Source organism: Corvus brachyrhynchos, unplaced genomic scaffold, assembly GCF_000691975.1.
Source record: "Corvus brachyrhynchos isolate BGI_N302 unplaced genomic scaffold, ASM69197v1 scaffold139, whole genome shotgun sequence".
Lineage (NCBI taxonomy): Eukaryota > Metazoa > Chordata > Aves > Passeriformes > Corvidae > Corvus > Corvus brachyrhynchos.
In genome coordinates this window covers 1,216,549-1,233,176 of record NW_008246062.1, presented here as the reverse complement: position 1 = coordinate 1,233,176, position 16,628 = coordinate 1,216,549, and the positions used below count along the sequence as shown (strand labels likewise).

General features: G+C 47.5%; 1 protein-coding gene across 1 annotated transcript in view; it reads left to right on the top strand.

The window, feature by feature from the left end:
• The window catches only part of DNAI1 (dynein axonemal intermediate chain 1), a 148,426-nt gene that overhangs the window by 114,037 nt on the left and 17,761 nt on the right, over positions 1-16,628 (top strand). Inside the window, exon 19 of the mRNA XM_017746567.1 lies at positions 4,801-4,986. Within this exon, the coding sequence (XP_017602056.1) occupies positions 4,801-4,986 (186 nt within the window). The remainder of the gene's footprint in view (positions 1-4,800; positions 4,987-16,628) is intronic.

Below are 16,628 nucleotides of genomic sequence, written 5' to 3'. Positions count from 1 at the left end.
TCAGCAGGAGTTTGAGTACTAAATAAAGGCAGCGTTGGTCAAAGTAGCTCTTCAGCTCCCTTCTTCATGGGCCACAAAAATAAAGGAGTTTGTTCTTCTGGCAGAGAAGTTCTACCAAGGGGTCTGCTTCCCCCCACATACCCTTGCATTTCCCTCTCTGTTGCCTCAGATCAGGGAGTGAAAGGGCATAAGGACAGAGGGGTCCAAGTCACCCCAGAGGTGCTGAGCAGATGAGAACCTGGGCTGGCTTTCCAGATGTAAGTGCAGTTTGTAGAGCAGGTGGGGAGAAATAAGTTCAAAACTCTGAATGGGGTTTGATGCTGGGGTTTGATGTGGTTCTTGCCTTGGACATGCACTGTGCTGTGCTTGCAGAGGAGCTATGCGGAGCCTCAGTGGGGAACAGCTGGATTTTGGGAGGTGGAACCCATTAGCGTGGTTTATAGACAGAGGAGCTGTTGGTCTGGATGAAACTGAACTGGATTTCTTCTCTGGCTGTTTGAAAGTCAAGCATCAAAGCAGCTCATTTATGTCAAACATTTTCTGCAACTGTGACACAATAGTCTTGGATCCATTATTGCCTGTACATCAAGCATGAAGAGAAACTCTGTTGTTACTGTAATGGCAGTTTAAAATTGTTCTAATTGGATAAAGAGCATCAGAAACTGCAGAATTCCCTTGGTCCCACCTCAGAGAAAAATGGGCATCTGCCTAAATTCAGTGCTTGTTTTCAGGGACTTAGCAGAATTGCTGTCCTTCCATCAGGAAATTTGCTCTGAACATCTGCCTGGCATATCTCCTATCAGCCTGTCCAGCACTGCAGTACTGTGGTCTAGGTTTCTTTTGATTGTGGTTGATGTCAGCTCATAAATCCCCATGATACAAGGAACTGCTTAACTCAGCAGCTTGGGCTTCATTCAGAAGGTGCTGCAGCTTGTCCTGTGCTTTCTTGGTGCAGGCATGGAGGTTTAAAAGGATCATAAATAAAATTGCTGTTGGAATGATTGGTTACTACCCAGAGCTTCATTCTTCTGCAATTATCGGTGAAACAGAAGAAAATTCTTGCACTTTCCTATTTCAGACATTTTCAGATTGCTTTTACCTCTCTCTTTGTGTCTTTTTCCAGGTTTCTTGTTGTTGGAGTCTGATTTATGTTCCTTTAAGTAAGTGACCACATATTGTTCCTAAATACTCTGTAAAAAAGAACTGAAATGCCCTTACCCACTGTATTTTTAGCTTATTAGTAAAAAAAACCCGAAGGTGTCTGCTGTGGTCTACAACCAGCAGGGCTCCAGGCCCTCCAGCTTCCTCACTTGCTCCTATGGAATCTGCAGAAGGTATAGAAACAAGTTTGTCAGGAGGCTTCTGCTTCCTTCTCTGCTGATGTACACCAAAATGGAAATGTTTTTGAGGTCTAAAAACCAGAGGTTTGAAACCTTCACTCTGTAGTTTCTAAATCGCTCCTGGATGAGTGTGGGTGAGCAAATATGATGGCCCCAGGTCTCAGCAGCTACAGTGAGGGACCAGTCTCGACAACGTGAGAAGAGGCATGCAGAGCTGTCAGGAAAGGGGGGCTCTTCCTTGGAGGACTCTCACTGGTTTGTAAACTCTGAAAGGATACTGATACAAGTAACAGCTTTTATAAAAATGCCACTTTGTACCAGCTGCCTGACAGTGTCTGAGTATCCATTCTTGACTGGGTGCTGCTGGATGTGTGCCTGCCCTGGAACCTGTGCTCTGTGAAGGAGGGTTTGGATGTGGCTCTGGTTCTGGTCATCCTGGCTCCCCATGAATCTGATACTCGAGTCACACGTGGGGTTGGGTAGCACCTGTGTGGGTCATGGTTGCTCTTCTCTGGGTCATACACTCTGAGAGGGCTTGCAAGACCTGAGAGGCCATCTCTGTGTGCAAGCAGTGATCTTGGGGCAGGGGCCACCATGGCAGTGGGATGGAGAGAAAACTGTGTGTTGGTAGTGAGTCTCTGTGGTGGGAGATCCAGCTGGATCCCACTCCATAATCCTTAATTCCAAGACCTGAGCCAGCAGAGCAGGGCTCTAGGGACCCTGGGACCCTGGGACTAGGAGTCCCAAGGAGAGCTGGAGGTTTTCAGTCTCCCATTCTTTGGGCAGAAAGCCCTAGGCAGCTCTACAGATGGTGCTGACCGCGTGTAGCTCTGCTGCTTTGCAGCACTGTTAACCTGCCTCAAGTGTTGTGGAAAGCCTTGTGCCCCTTTTAGGCTACCAGCAAAACACCAAAACCAGTGCTGCTCTGACCCTTGTCTCCCTTTCTCCTAAGAGTAACTGTAAGTCTCTAAATCAAAGCCTCTGAAGTCCTTCTTAGTGCCTGTGTCCCACCCCTCCATCTGGTGTGTCTGACAGCTGATATGAGGCTGATGTTTCCAGCTGAAGAACTGAAATAGTTTGTTCTTTTCCACGATTCCCTTGGCAAAGGAAAACAAGCCCATTTGTTTAGAAGCTCATAAAAGAGGAGCTTTATAGTAGGAACACTCATAAACTTGTTTGCTTTTGACCTTCTCCACATTGCTGATGGTTTCAAGTTCTTGTCCCAGGCATTGTGCTTGTCTGGGCTGTTCATGACATTTTTGAAAAACAGCCTCACCCAGAGTAATTTAAGTTGCTCAGCACTCCAGCATTGAGCCTTTGGCCATGCCATCTTTCTCCAGAGTAGGGCAGGGCAGGATGTGTGTGTGGGGGGGTTCATTGACAGCCCTACAGAGAGCAGTGCAGACCTGGCTGCCAAGAAGAAACCTGGCCACTGATTCCCTGTTGCTTTTCTATTTTTTGCTAGATTAAATAGTGCTACTCAATCAGTGAGCATTTCCCAGGCTCCTAGATTACTAAATTAATAAAAGTGTGTTCTATGAAGGCAAGAAATCAGATCTTTAATGAGTGTGGCTCATGAGAGACTGATATGTTTGAAAGAGTGCTTGTTCCTTTTCTGAGATAGTAAGTAAGACAGCAGGTGTAAAGTACAAGCCAGAAGAGCCACCTTGATTTATGTCTAGAGGCAGGAAATTGAAGCTGCCTTTGCTGGATTGTGAGACCTCAAGTGTCAGGTCAAGATTCACAATGTAATGCTGGCACCTGGTATTTTGAACAGATAAAAAGCTGCTGTGCTTTCACCTATGCTTCGGCTGACCGGGAAAGGTCTCTCCAAACTGCAAATCCTTGTCTGTGGCAGTTGCTTTGTATTCCCTCCTTGAATTGTACTGTCACGGATTTCTTCAAAATATGTCTTGACAACCCTGTCCACTTTTTAAGAACTTTCCCATCTTATTTTACTTCAGTCTGGAGGCAGTGTTCCTTTTCTTGTTTTTTGCATCTGTAAGACCTTTGTTCTCTCTCAGACCAAATTCCTAGATTTTTAGTCCTGTGAAGACGCAGCAGCTCACGAGACTGCCTGGGACATGTGCTTGCACATGGCCCAGCTCTGTGCTGTAAATGGATTCAGATAAAATTCACTGACTCATTGGTGTGTAATAGGAAAGTACATGTACAGATTTGATACCTTCCACACTCTTTGGAATAAGCTTTTATAGAGTAGCATTGTTTGATTTCAGATAATTCCTAGATTCAAATTGTCAGCATGACATACTGTTGAAATTACGTGTTTCCTTTGTCTCTTAAGTGCCGGTAAACAAGACACAGCTGGAAGGAGGTTTACAAGTAGTTCAGTCCTAATTTCCTCTATATTCCCACTGTACTTGTTAGCATAAAGCATTCCCTTCCTTAGTTTTTCTGAATACAGAAAAGGGAAGAGAAACATAACGCTCAAATTCTTCATGGTGGATACCAGGTGGAAATCCAGGATGCTGGAAATGGCTCACCTCGGCCCTGGAGAAGAGAGGGACACCATGTTTTATTAGCCTTTGCAGTCTGTGTCAGTAACTGGAACAAATTGCAATTATTGGGATTTTTTTTACTTAAGTGCTTCTATGAAGCTGCTTCCTCTCTTTCCTCTGCCCAATGAAATGGGCATTATTGTGCAGCTGGAGATGTGCAGGTCTGTGTCACTGTGCCAGAGGTCTGAAGTCCATGCCAGTGGGACTCCTGCCTGAGTGGGTCCTCAGGCCTCTCTCCCTCCATCCTCACCTTTCCTGTTTGGCTAATCTTTACTGTTTGGCACTTTTCCTGATGCCGTGGGAGAAGGACATGTGTGCAGGTGTAGTGTCTGGGCTGGAGTGAGCTGCCAGTACCAAGCTGTCCTGTGCTTCTCTGGCATTACCCCAGGGTACACTCTAATCATACTATGGCTGTTTCTATCACTTCCCTATTACTTATTGGATTGTGTCTTTATTGTTGTTATTATTAAGCTGAAAATGTTAGAGAGCTCTGTAATAAGCAGTAATCAGAATTTCTGACAGCATTCCCCATTTTGGGCATCAATCTGTGTTAGACTCTGATTTAACAGCTGTTTATCTCATTACTTGCACTGAGAAGGGAGATTAAGGTCTGTGGGGTTAGTAGTGCTGGCTCTGAGCCTTCTCCAGCCCAGATCATCTGGAGCCTTGCCAAGGCTTGCACCCACAGCAGGGAAGTGGTCCTCTGTCCTTGAGCCCCTGCAGGAGGGGCACAGTCACTCACAAGCAGCAGATGACTTCTGCTCACTGGTTACTTAAAAGAAGACCACAGCTCTGAGCACAGATGGTAATTGTGCGCTGTGGCTGGAAAGTTTTTTTCAGCAGAACCTTTTCTTTCTGATTTCTCCAGCCATCATTCTGTCACTGAGGGATGTTCTTGCCTAATTAATTCCTTTTGTGTTCTTTCCTTTTTTTTACCCCAGGCCCATGTGTTTGATCTGAATGTTAATAAGCTTGAACCTCTCTGCACCCAGCTAGTGGTGACCAGGAAGAAAAATAAAGCAACCCACATCCAGTTTAATCCTGTCTACCCTATCATCATTGTTGGAGATGAACTTGGCCTCATCACCTGCTTGAAGCTCTCTCCCAATCTGCGCAAGATGCCCAAGGTAAGAATGAGCTGCATTCCCCCAGCCACAGCAGATCTCTTCAGGCCTTGTCACTGTCCCCTCTCCTTCCATGCAATGGTGTTCGCAAAGCTCCTCTCTAGCAAAGTAGGTACAATTACCTCAAGCCTTTTGGGTAGGATATCTGGGATGTTAAATCCTTGTGTCTGTTCCTGTTTGAGCAAGAGGACTCAGTTTTCTCCTGGTAAGAAGTGTAGACTGGTGGGAAAGGGGTTTGCTGTCCCCGGCTGTCACCATGGTCCCAGACAAGCTCTGGTCCAGAGGCTCTGCAGATGTTAATTTGTTTCCCGAAACTCACATATTTTCTGAGTTTTGGGTTTTATTTGCAAAACTTCTTGAAATCAAATAAAGGAGACCTCAGCTCTTTCCTGAGTCCTCCCACAGAAACCTTGCTTCCTGTCTTCTTGTACTCCTGCATCAGAGCCTATCCCCTGACCACTGTGTCAGCTGTCCTGTGAATGAGCCAGCAGTATCTTTAATATGTAAGGAGACTTGGGGTCCTTGTCTCAAGTGACAGCAAGGAGATACATGTGCCTCTGTGGGTTGGTGAAGTTTTTTTTTCCCACCCGTCCATGAGGGCCAGTTGTGAAGGATGATAACCTCTCTTACATGGATCTATTACTGGATTTTCTTTCTGGTCTTCATCCAGCTATGAGTTGAATGCCTGTAAATGCAGTGCCCGCTTATGCCCTTGTAATTCTTAGATCCAGTTGTCTTGTGTTAAGTGGAGTCTTTCAGTTTCAGGCTTTTTAGAACTGATCCAAGAAAGCAATCTCTCAAGATGATCATCTTTTATTTATGTACTCCCAAACGTTTTATATACTCTACTAATCTGCTGTATTAGGCAGGGTCTTTGGCCAGGAACTAATCACGCTAGTGTCACTCCAGAGTCTTCAGAATGATTTTTAAAAGGTTCCTTCAGCTGGATGCCACTGGAAATGTGAATCTTCACTGTGCTGACAGGGCACAGAAAACAGTAGCATGGCAATTTGTTTGGGGCTGAGTTGTGGAAACTGTGGAAAAGAATCTCTCATATGCTTCACACTTTTCAATTTCCAGCAAAATTTCAGCCCAAGACCACCCAAGCTCTCCGAGCTGTCATTAGGTTGACTCAGGATAAGTTCCCTTGTTGCTTTATGAGTCCTTCCTGGACATGGGTGAGCACAGTGTCAGCCATGGACCCTGCCTGCACAAGGGCTTAAGCAGTGGAGAGGGGTCACACACACATAAATGTGGCTGCTCTCCCCTTCACCCCAGCTTTGGGCTGACCAGCAATACTGTGCTGTGGGCCAGAATTACTGAATGGTTTGGGTTGGAAGAGACCTTAAAGATCATCTGGTTCCAAATCCCTGCCCTGGGCAGGGACACCAGGTTGCTCAGAGCTCCATCCAGCCTGGCCTTGAACACTCCCAAGTGATGTGGCGTCCACAGGTTCTCTGGACAACCTGTGCCGGTGCCTCACCATGTTCACAGTAAATAATTTTTTCCTAATATATATTCTAAACCTACTCTCTGTCAGTTTGAAGCCATTCACCCTTGTTCTGTCACTAAATGTCTTGTAAAAAGTCCCCCTCCATCTTTCTTGTAGGCTCCCTTCAGGTACTGGAAGGCCACAATTAGGCCACAGCTTTCTTTTTTCCAGGCTGAACAATCCCAACTCTTTCAGCCTTTCCTTATAGGAGGGATTTGCTGGGACCCCAGAGCTGGATGGAGTGCTCCAGGTGGGTCTCAGCAGAGCGGAGCAGAGGGGCACAATCCCCTCCCTCCCCTGCTGCCCACGGGGCTCTGGATGCAGCCCAGGACACGTTTGGCTCTCTGGGCTGTGAGTGCCATGGCCGGGGCATGTCCAGCCTCTCACCCACAGCACCCCCAAGTCCTTCTGGGCAGGGCTGCTCCGGGTCTGTTCATGCCCAGCCTGTGCTGATACTGGGGGTTGCCCTGACCCAGGTGCAGCACCTTGCACATGACCTTGAACTTTATGATGTTCCCATGGACCCACTCCTCGAGCTTGTCTGGGTCCCTCTGGATGGCATCCCATCCTTCAGGTGTGAATTCAGATGTCTCCTTCCACTCCTGGTGGCCAGCAGCAGCCCTCTATGCAGTTATGAATGTTGTCATTTCTCTTTGCTGACCTTCTTTAAAGGCAAACTGCATGTTGTTGACAAAGCAATTTAAACTTGAGTTTAGGAGTAACTACATCACTTACTGCTGACCGTAAACCAAAAGGTACTCCATCCCATGCAACATATAAATGGGATGGAAATGGACTCTGCTGCTCTGATGTTATTAAACTATCTGTCTTCTGCTGGCCTGGTTAGGTTTGAACGGACACTAAACACAGAACTAAATGTTTCTTGCACATGTGGAGAAGAAGGAGGGATGTTCAGGCATGACTGGTTATGTGTGTGGGTTCCTTGACTGCAGCCAGCTCATCTCTGAAAGACAGGAGGATTTAAAACAGATGACATGCAGTGTGGTGGCAAAGTGATGGACCTGGCCTAGCCTGCCCAGTGCTGCAAGTGAACAAGTGGTGAGGAGATTTAGCTGATGGAAGAGAATGTTTTAGCAGAGGGAAGTCAAGCCCTGTCAGAACAGGCTATGCCTTCCTGTGTGTGCTCCTGTCTATCTCCTTTCTTTGAAAGCACCAGCCTTTGTGTCCTTAGCAGCAAGCCTCCAGCCATGTTTGCAAGAATATAATCCCACAGTGGGAAGTCAGATGTACTTCCAGAGTATTGATCCAAGCTCCTCTAAAGATCAGCTCAGTGTGCTCTTTACACCCTTACCCTGTGCAACCAGCTTTCCTCTGTAAAATGACTCAACTTTTCCCTCTTTTCTGGGATTCCCCAGGATGGAGTTGACAGTCACAGAACTTCCAGAGATTTTTGTAAGTGAAGAGGGTTCAAAACTGTGCAGAGGAGTCCTGACATCCCACCTGCCTCTTTGCAGATAGAAAAACCTGTCCATGCCTGGCTCAGTACCCAGGTATCCCAGGCTGTTCTCTTTGCCACTTGGTACCCTCAGAGCCCAATGGGGAAAACTGCCGGACAGCCAAGTGGTCAAGCCACAGTCAGTGCTTCTGAAGGCTGGGACCTTCATGCCAATCCCAGCATCTGTGAGCTCAGCTGCCTGATCTTGCTCTGTCAGCTCCTTTGGATACAGGAAGGCCCCTTTTGCTGAGCTCTGGCAGAACCCAGGATGCCAAAGGGACAGGGCAGTCAGGAGCTCATCCAGGTCCTCCTAGCCATCTGTTTCATACTGATGTCACAGGGGGTTGCCTTCCCACACAGCTGGGACAACTGCTTTTGATGGGTAAAACTTGCAGACTAATCAATTTTTTGAGAGAACTCTTAATAGCCACATCATTCCAAACCCCATGCTTCCCCTGAAAACAGACACAGTGCTGTCTGCTCCATGTTCTGTAGATTCCTTGGCTATTGCTGGGCTTGCGTGATAGAGCTTACAAGAAGTGACTGAGCTAACATTGTCCTGGTGAGATTTCAGCCATTCTGAGTTTATTGGGTTTTGGCTGTTAGTTAAAGCTGGTGTGGTGGATGAGTGGAAATGGGGAAGATAAGGATGCTTGGGTTTTCATCAGACCTTGGTTCCTTCCGGTCTTCATGTCCTTGAGCAAGGAGGGAAGGTTGAAGATCTCTTCAAGTAATTTGCAGGGTTGGCCTGCAGCTTAATTAATTCATGTTCGTAAAACACTTGGGGATCTTTAAGAAGTGTTATTTACTACTCTGAGTTTTGCTGTCAGCTGCATCAGCGCAGTCTCATTTATGAACACTTGGCAGAACAAATATGCCAGGGGGGAACTTCTCAAAAGCACTCAGGTAGTGTTTTCAGAAGTGACTTACACCAAGACACACAGTAAAATCTTTAAAAAATGCCTAAAACTCCTTGTGAGTTTTGGCATCCTGAACTCATAGTGGCTCATGGAAAAAGGTGAGTTTGTTGTTGAGAGGAAGCAGGGGACGGGGTCTCTGCCACCCATCAGGCACGTGTGTCAAGGGCACACAGAAGGCACGGAGGTCCTGTGTTCATGTGTCTGTGCCATAGTGATTTGAGTCCTGGATCTCTCCCTACCAGCACAGACTGAAGTCTCTGGGGCAGGAAAAAGAGATCCCCTTGCCCCAAGCTGTATTTATTTCCATGAGGTGAAACTGGTTTGGGCCCTTCTGTTTAGAAGTGCGGGACAGAAATGCCTGCAGTATTTTAAGATGCAGCAGTAGGAACAAGTGTCTCTCTGCTGTCATCCAAGCCACTTTTAGACTCCAAGTGCTCTTTAAATATTGCAGTGGATGTCAGGCAGGAATTGTTTAACTAATAAAGTATCATTTCTAATTTGTAATGACTTTGGTGGTTGAGTTCACCCGAGGGAAGCATTGCTGTAAGAAGAATCAGTTTGGGGCAGAGCAGTTTAATTAGTGAGCCTTCCAGGTTTCATTCGAGGGTTGGAAGAAATTAAAGCATTTTGTCATCACAGTCAGAAGAATGTAGCTGCTCATAGGCTTTGGTTTGTTTTTTAAAAACTGCTAAAGTAGCCTGGCTTAACCTCTGCCAATGCCAAAAGTAAGCAGGAGATAGTAAAAAAAAGTGTGCAGTGTTACTTAGAAATTTTGGGAGAGCAGAGCAGAGTAGGAATAGAAGAGAAAGCAGATGAAAGAAAGGTTGCAATACAGAATTTGCTGAGGCTAAGGCAAATTTCTTGGCCAGTACCCAGGCTGAGTGCCAGGGAGGCAGACATCTTCTTGGCCTGATGCTTGTCTTGGATATTTATCTTGGATTATTTATGATGGTAATCTCTGTTCCTGCTACTGGTTTCTTCACATGCAAAGCATCTCTTTTTCTGTTTCTTGGTAACAACTGAATTTCTTCCCAGGCAGTAAATCCTGATTGATTGGGTCTAGCTGGGCATGAGTGGAGTAGGAAGGGGAACACAGCTGCTTGCCCACCCCAGGACACAGTGCCAGGACTGCTCATGTTCAGGAGCTGCTGGCGCACACCTCTGGGTCCAATGCTGTGTACCTGTGAGCAGCTTAAAATGTGGGGACAAGCGAGGGGCATGGGCTGGGTCTGAGCCTTCACGTCCATGTGCACATGCTGCTATGCACTCTCCATGCCTTATCACACCACCAGTGTAATCTCTGGACTTCGTGACACCCTGCATCTTTGCAGCTTTGATGATTTTGCCCTTGGCCAGATCCAGCCCAAGACTGTTCAGCCAAGGAAGGAGCATTGAGTTTTGCTTCCTGAAGCACTGTGGCTTTTTTGGCCAGAGCTGATGGTGGGGTCTGGGAGGGATTTGGGGACTGTGATAGACCACGGGAGGATGTTGGGGTTTTAAGGAGATGAAAGAGGAAAAGGGATTTGGGGAAGGTTCGTGGAAGTGTCCAAAGTTTAAAGGAGACAATAGGAGAGTGGCTGACATCTTCTCTTCAATCTATCCCCCTCCCCAGCACTGTATCCCAGCACAGAGATCTTGTGGGGCTTGAGGTTTCTTCGTCCTTCACACTCCCCAGCAGCACGCCCTGCACACAAGTGCTCTCAGGAAGGGGCCCTGGTTTCATGCCTGTCCCCAGTTTCAGTGAGATGCAGCTCACGTCCAGAGCAGGTACTAGACTGGAACACTGTGAACAGAGACTGGGATGCTTGATCATGAACTGCTCTGTAGCCTTGTGTTGTTATCACCTAGGATGACAGGGAGAAATTTGAAGAAGTTAAGGATCAGGAGATTGTTTCTGTTCTCGGTGTTTTCTTTACCTGCAGGAAGTGTAAGGGATTGAAAGGAATGAGATAGATTTGTCTTTACAAACAAACTGTGGGTCTGCTGATAGGTAAAGATAGATACTGAGATGGGAAAGAAGCAAAGGGGGCAGCCATAAATACCATAGGAAAAGAAAAAGGGCAGTATACATTAGAAGGGGTCTGTATGAAGTGATTTGGGAAGTCTGTACCTCTCAAGTACCTCGGCCAATGGGGAAAGAGAGAGGGAAATGTGGCCAGGAAATTAGGATAAAAAGGAGGCTGTGAGACCCCAGGGGAATGCCCCATGGCCTCTCCCTTTATTTGAATAAAGTAACAGGACTCCTCTGTCTCCCTTTTGGACATAAACCTCTGGTGTTTGTGGATTAATTTTCCTGGCAGGATCAACCAACCAGCATGTAAATACAGAAATGTAAACTTGAACTCCCTCCTTCTGTCCCAACATGTACAGTCCATCTGCACATGTGACTGTATTTAAGGAAGGAAGCTATGGATTAGATACGTTCTTCAAGGTCACGTCAGTCCTAGGCTGGTGAGCAGCTTAATACTGAGGGAAGTATATTTTGTCTCTAAATTTTCTGTCTCAACAGCTTCCATTCTGTCTGAGAGAAAAGCACTTCTGTCTCCTCTCCAAACAGGTCAAGTTTTGTTCTTTTAGCGGTGTAATTCCTAGTCCCTCTGCTTTCATGCAAATGCTTCTCTCTCAATGCCTTCTGTGCTGCTCCAGCAGTGGCTGATTTTCTCCGTGTCTCTTCAGAACTGGCTAATTGCTCAGTGACCCAGAAGCACAAAGCACAAGCAGTGCTGGAGGAATTTGGTGTGCTGCTGTGCCCTGCCTTCATGAGGATTGCCTCCTCCAGAGCCAGCTTGGCCTCTGGATAAGGAGGCACACACAAATGAGCTTGGGTCTCATAAAAACTGACCTGCAGCTTGATGGCCTACTCCAAAATTTGCAAAAGCTTTTTGATTTCTTTTCAGCCCCTTCCCTGTTATTTAGTCTAGTTGCAAGTAGCTGCTCTGTACTGTTAGGGGGAGAGCTGAGGTACATGGGGTACATCCAGGGACTTGTGAAACCCTGTCCCTGACTGTTCACAGCTTTCTGTGCCACTTCTGTAGGCCATGTAAGGATATATGCGCTGGTGTTTACTCTTTGGTACAAGAAGGAAACCCAGTGCTGGAGGCCTTCAAGAAGAGTAGGTTGGAGACACGTGTACAGACACATGTCTGCCTTGGAGCAGGAGGGGCTGGAGGTGGTTGCTCTGACAGTCTCTGGGTTCGGGGTGTGTAAGTCCCAGCAAGAGGCCTGCCACTGGTGTGGAGCTTGTTGGGGTGTGAGCAGCACTGCTTATAGCCTGCGGCTGTTTTGCTACACAGACCTGTGACTCATAATTATAAATCAACAACCACCAAAGGGAATACTGGCAAAAGCAACTCCCATGCCCCTTCTGCCTTTTCGTTCCTCTCCATGATTTCCTGCCCTCCCACTGTGCTAGGAAAGCCATTAGCAGGAAGACCTTTGTGGCCCCATAGGATCTCTTTCTCCTCCACTGTTCCACATCAGGTTCCTCCCAGTCTAGCATAGCCTGAAATAAAATGAAGGTACTGTTTAAGCCTGGAAAGCTGTTACTTGGGAATGAGATGGTCCATGTGCCAGCAGGTTACAGTTCCTGGGCAAAACGGAAGCCTTTCGGTATTTACCTGGTCACCCTGGGCATAGCCACTGTGCACAAATCCAGGTATCCAAGGGTGTTGCACCACAATTACAAAGGAGTCTGGATCTTGAACAGAGTGTGGCAGCCTTAACTACTCCCCCTATTTGGGGAGCTAACCCAAACAAGCAGGGGTAGATTGACAGGACTTGAATACTCTTTGATTTTGGTGAAATAACTTTTGGGTTGCATCAAAGTATGTGAAGGGAGAAGACAGCTCCATGTAGCAGAAGCATTGTTGAACCCCAAGGTCAAGAGCTGGAGTTTTTCTTCCTTTTACTGTTCCTGGCCACATCTTCAACGATTTTTTGTTATGTAATGTCCCTTTCTGTGGCTGCTGTGTTTGGCAGTTGTTGGAGAGACAACATCAGCGTATTTACACGTTATTTTAAGCTGGAGTCAATTCCCAGAGGTCAGGGTGAAATGTGTTTAGCATGTTAAATGGAAACACTGGTAGCTGAAGCAAGAAAAGGACCCATTTTACAAAAAATCCATAGTACTTATGAATAATTTCTGGAGTGCAAGTCTCATTCTGTGAGGTGCTATGTGCCGTCAAGGGGATACTGAGTAAGCCAAGAGGGCTGACTTTGACTTTCTAGTTTTGTCTTTGAAGGTCTGTGTAATAAAAAGGTTGCCAGTGTTTGAAAGTGATGTGAGACTGCTCTGTTTTGCAATACTAGCGGTTTGGAGAAAAATGCTAGGAGGATTTGGTTTTGTGATCAATAATAGTCAAGATTTCCTAGGCATAAATCTGGTGTGTCCTTGGATTTGCTGTCCTCAGTAAATTTGGCTGAGCAAAATTGGATTCTAGTTGTGCCTTATTTACACCTTCCCTTGTATTTCTCCACATTGGTACTGTTATGTTGCTACAAATACTGTTTTATCTGCAGGCTTTGCATCCTCTTCCTTTGTGCACAGATTGTGTCTGTTCTTTGGTGTCTGCGATGCTAGAGCTCCCCAAGTCCCAGCAGTCTGGACTTTGCTCCTCTGCAGCCTGCAGCCCATCGCTGTCCTGGGAAATGCCTAGTGCATGAGAAGGAGCCTTGCCTGATGTTTTCAAAGGACTTTCATTTTGGTTAGATCTGTGATTGCCTGAATACGCCTGTTCAGCTTGCACAATTCCTCTTTGAGCCAGAGCATCAGCTTTCTTCGGTGCCTTGGCAGAAAGCACAGCACAGTCTTACGGCAAGTGAGGCACTGCTCAGCCTCACAGGATCTGCTTGGCTCACCTATCCTTCCTGTTTATTTATCCGTCCTCTGTGTGTTTGTTTCTATGCAGATGACTTAAATCCCATCCAGGAAATTGGGGAATCCTGAGAAATCACCAGTTCTTTGCCTGAGTAACAGCCCCAGTACAAAGGCAGAGGGACCCCTAGGGGAACAAGCTGTTTTCTAAGCATGCCTTTGGCAAAGACAGCAATGGAGGCTTTTTGGGAGGCTCTCATTCTTCCAGCAATGGCTGGGTGTGAGTGCAGGATGACCAGCCTGCAGCCTGCCCTGCAGAGACAATTCAGTGCTCAGCCCCTCTGCCAGACCTGATTAGAGTGGCCTGACGAAGGAGGTAATGTGTGTGTTTATCCTCCAGATCATCTGAGGATGAGCTGATTTTATGCCACACAGCCCCAAGCAGCTCTCAGGAGTGCAGCTATTCCTGAGCACTGGCTCTGCACAGGGGAATGAAGGAGGAAAGCTTGTTAGCTCAGCCCCTGAGCCACGGGGTGTGTTTGAAGGACAAGGTGATGGCTTGTCATGAGGATAAGGGACAAAGCAGTGCGTGGTGCCTGGGAGACCTAGCCATGGTCCTGGCCTCTGCGTGTCCTTGGATGAGATGCAGCTCCCCTTCATGTTGAGAAGGATGAGGACTCCCATCTCCCTTGGAACCACAGTGGCCAAGTGACAGTTGTCCATAGACACCCTGGATCTACTCTCCTACAACCTCTTCTCTGTGCTTCCCTCCTGCTGAGTGCTTTTGGGATACATCCAATACAGTCATACCTTAGGAGAGGAGCTGCAGCTGGGGCGTAGTGATGGACAGCCTTGTCCCACCAGGGCCCAGATCCTGGAAGGCTCTCCTGCATCCTGCCTGACATTTGGATATCACAGACTATCAAGCCCGAGATTTCAAGCTGAGCCAGGTCACTGAAAAACTGAAGAAAACTAGGAAGTGGAGCAGGGGCAGAGGGAGGAGGTGGCAGTGGTATGAGTGAATGGGTGAGAGCAGCAGGCATCCCATGGGTGACCTGGCCAGAAAAGCACACAAAACTCTGGAATGTAGGTCAGCAGCTCCTTGTTGGGTCTGTACCTCCACAGCTGTAGGTTTGGCCTCTCTATTTGTAATGGCATCCACTGCTCATGCAGTTAAGTTGGAGAAATGTAGCTAATTCTCCCAAGCTCATGGTCATGCAGTGTTCTGAGCACCTGAGAATTCACTCAGCAGGGATGGAGAACAGGACACTGGTCTTCATTTGCAAGACCCATTCCCATCATGCTTTGCCTCACCTCACAGAACCTAGTAATGCCCCACAGCTGGGAGAAGATGGGTTCTTACTCTTCTTCAAGCTCTGCAAGGAATAATGGATACGAACTGAGAGGGGAAATTTCGATTAGATATTAGGAAGAAATTTTTTACTGTGAGGTTGGTTAGACCCCAGGACAGGTTGCCCAGGGAGACCGTGGATGCCACAACCCTGGCAATGTTCAAAGCCAGGTTGGATAAGGCCTTGAGCAACCTGGTCTAGTGGGATGTGTCCCTGCCCATGGCGGGCTGAGGGTTGGGACTGGACGATCTTTAAGGTCCATTCCAACCCCTTAAGGTTCTATGATTCTATGATACCTTGTCCCTGGGCATCGACTGAGCACTCTGGGGCAGTGTCCCTGACTGCAGAGCCTGGTGGTATTTGCTGCAGTGACAAATGCAGGAAATTTGTCATGACATGGAACAGGAAGAAATGCAGCTATGAGGGCCAAAGGAACAGCTTGATTTTTGGCACATTCCTGTAACTCCTCCTGAGCCTCTGCCAGAATCTGACACAATCTTCCCCAACAGCGAGCCTGTGCTGGAAAGGGCTGAGGCTGCCTGTGGAGACACAGAGGGCAGCTCCTTGCCTGGGAAATTGTGTCTGTGCCATTGTAAAACACATCCCAAATGCATTGCTGTAAAAAGCCCTTCACTTGCAGATTTCACCTGTAGGTTTTGTGAATCTGGGTGACTCTGGGTGCATCCCTCTGAAGATCTTCATGCCCCTGCACGCTCTGATCGAAACCATCGAGCCTCTCCCCAGCTCATGTTTGTGCCACCTACCAGCCTCCTCCACAAGAAAACAAAGGGAGACACCTGCACCTGCAAGCAGGGCAAATAAATGTCCCTTGCACAAATTAATTTGATGGGCTCAATGCAGAATTGCTTAAATGAGAGAAGGGAAGGGATCGCCAGTGAATAAAATGGTTCACTGCTCACTGTGATGGAACTGATGCAAGGGGATTATTTTTATTCCGTGGAGAAAAGGAAGAGCCCTGTGAAGCAGAGGAGAAGAGGGTCCGACTTACAGTCCCGCTGGCTGTGCGAGATGCAGTGACGGCTGCAATCAAAGCAGCTCCGAGGTTCTCCTGGAGGGAAACTGTTACGCCCCAGTTCACTGACTGATTTTCTGAGATGGGATGCCAGGCACCAACTGTGTGAGGCCATCTTAGGACAAACATCCCCTGGTCTCCTCTGCTTCTATATCTCACCAGGGAGCTGCTGGTGATCCCACTGCTCTCAATCTAGGGTGTACCTGGGCTCCTCACCCCTCACGGGGCCTGGTCAGTGCAGAGACCTGTTCTGCCAGGGCAATGTTGTGTTTTCGCACCTCCCACCTGTTGGGCTGAAATCTTCTTGTTATCCCCCAGACCAACTTCCATGAACTGTGCCCTTGCTGCACCATGTCCTGTGGGTGCTGCCCATAAAGAGATCCTTTCACATGCCTGCCCATGACACTCCCATTCCTCAGCAGTGGCAGAGCTGACTGTTTCACTGCTGCACAGGAGTGCCAGGTCCCCTCCAGGTGATTATCTCTCTAACTCCAACCCTGATGGCAAAACACTCCCTCCCCACAATCCCGTGTTTGTGCTGGGGACTGTCCCTGCTCACTCTCAATATCTTGCATTATC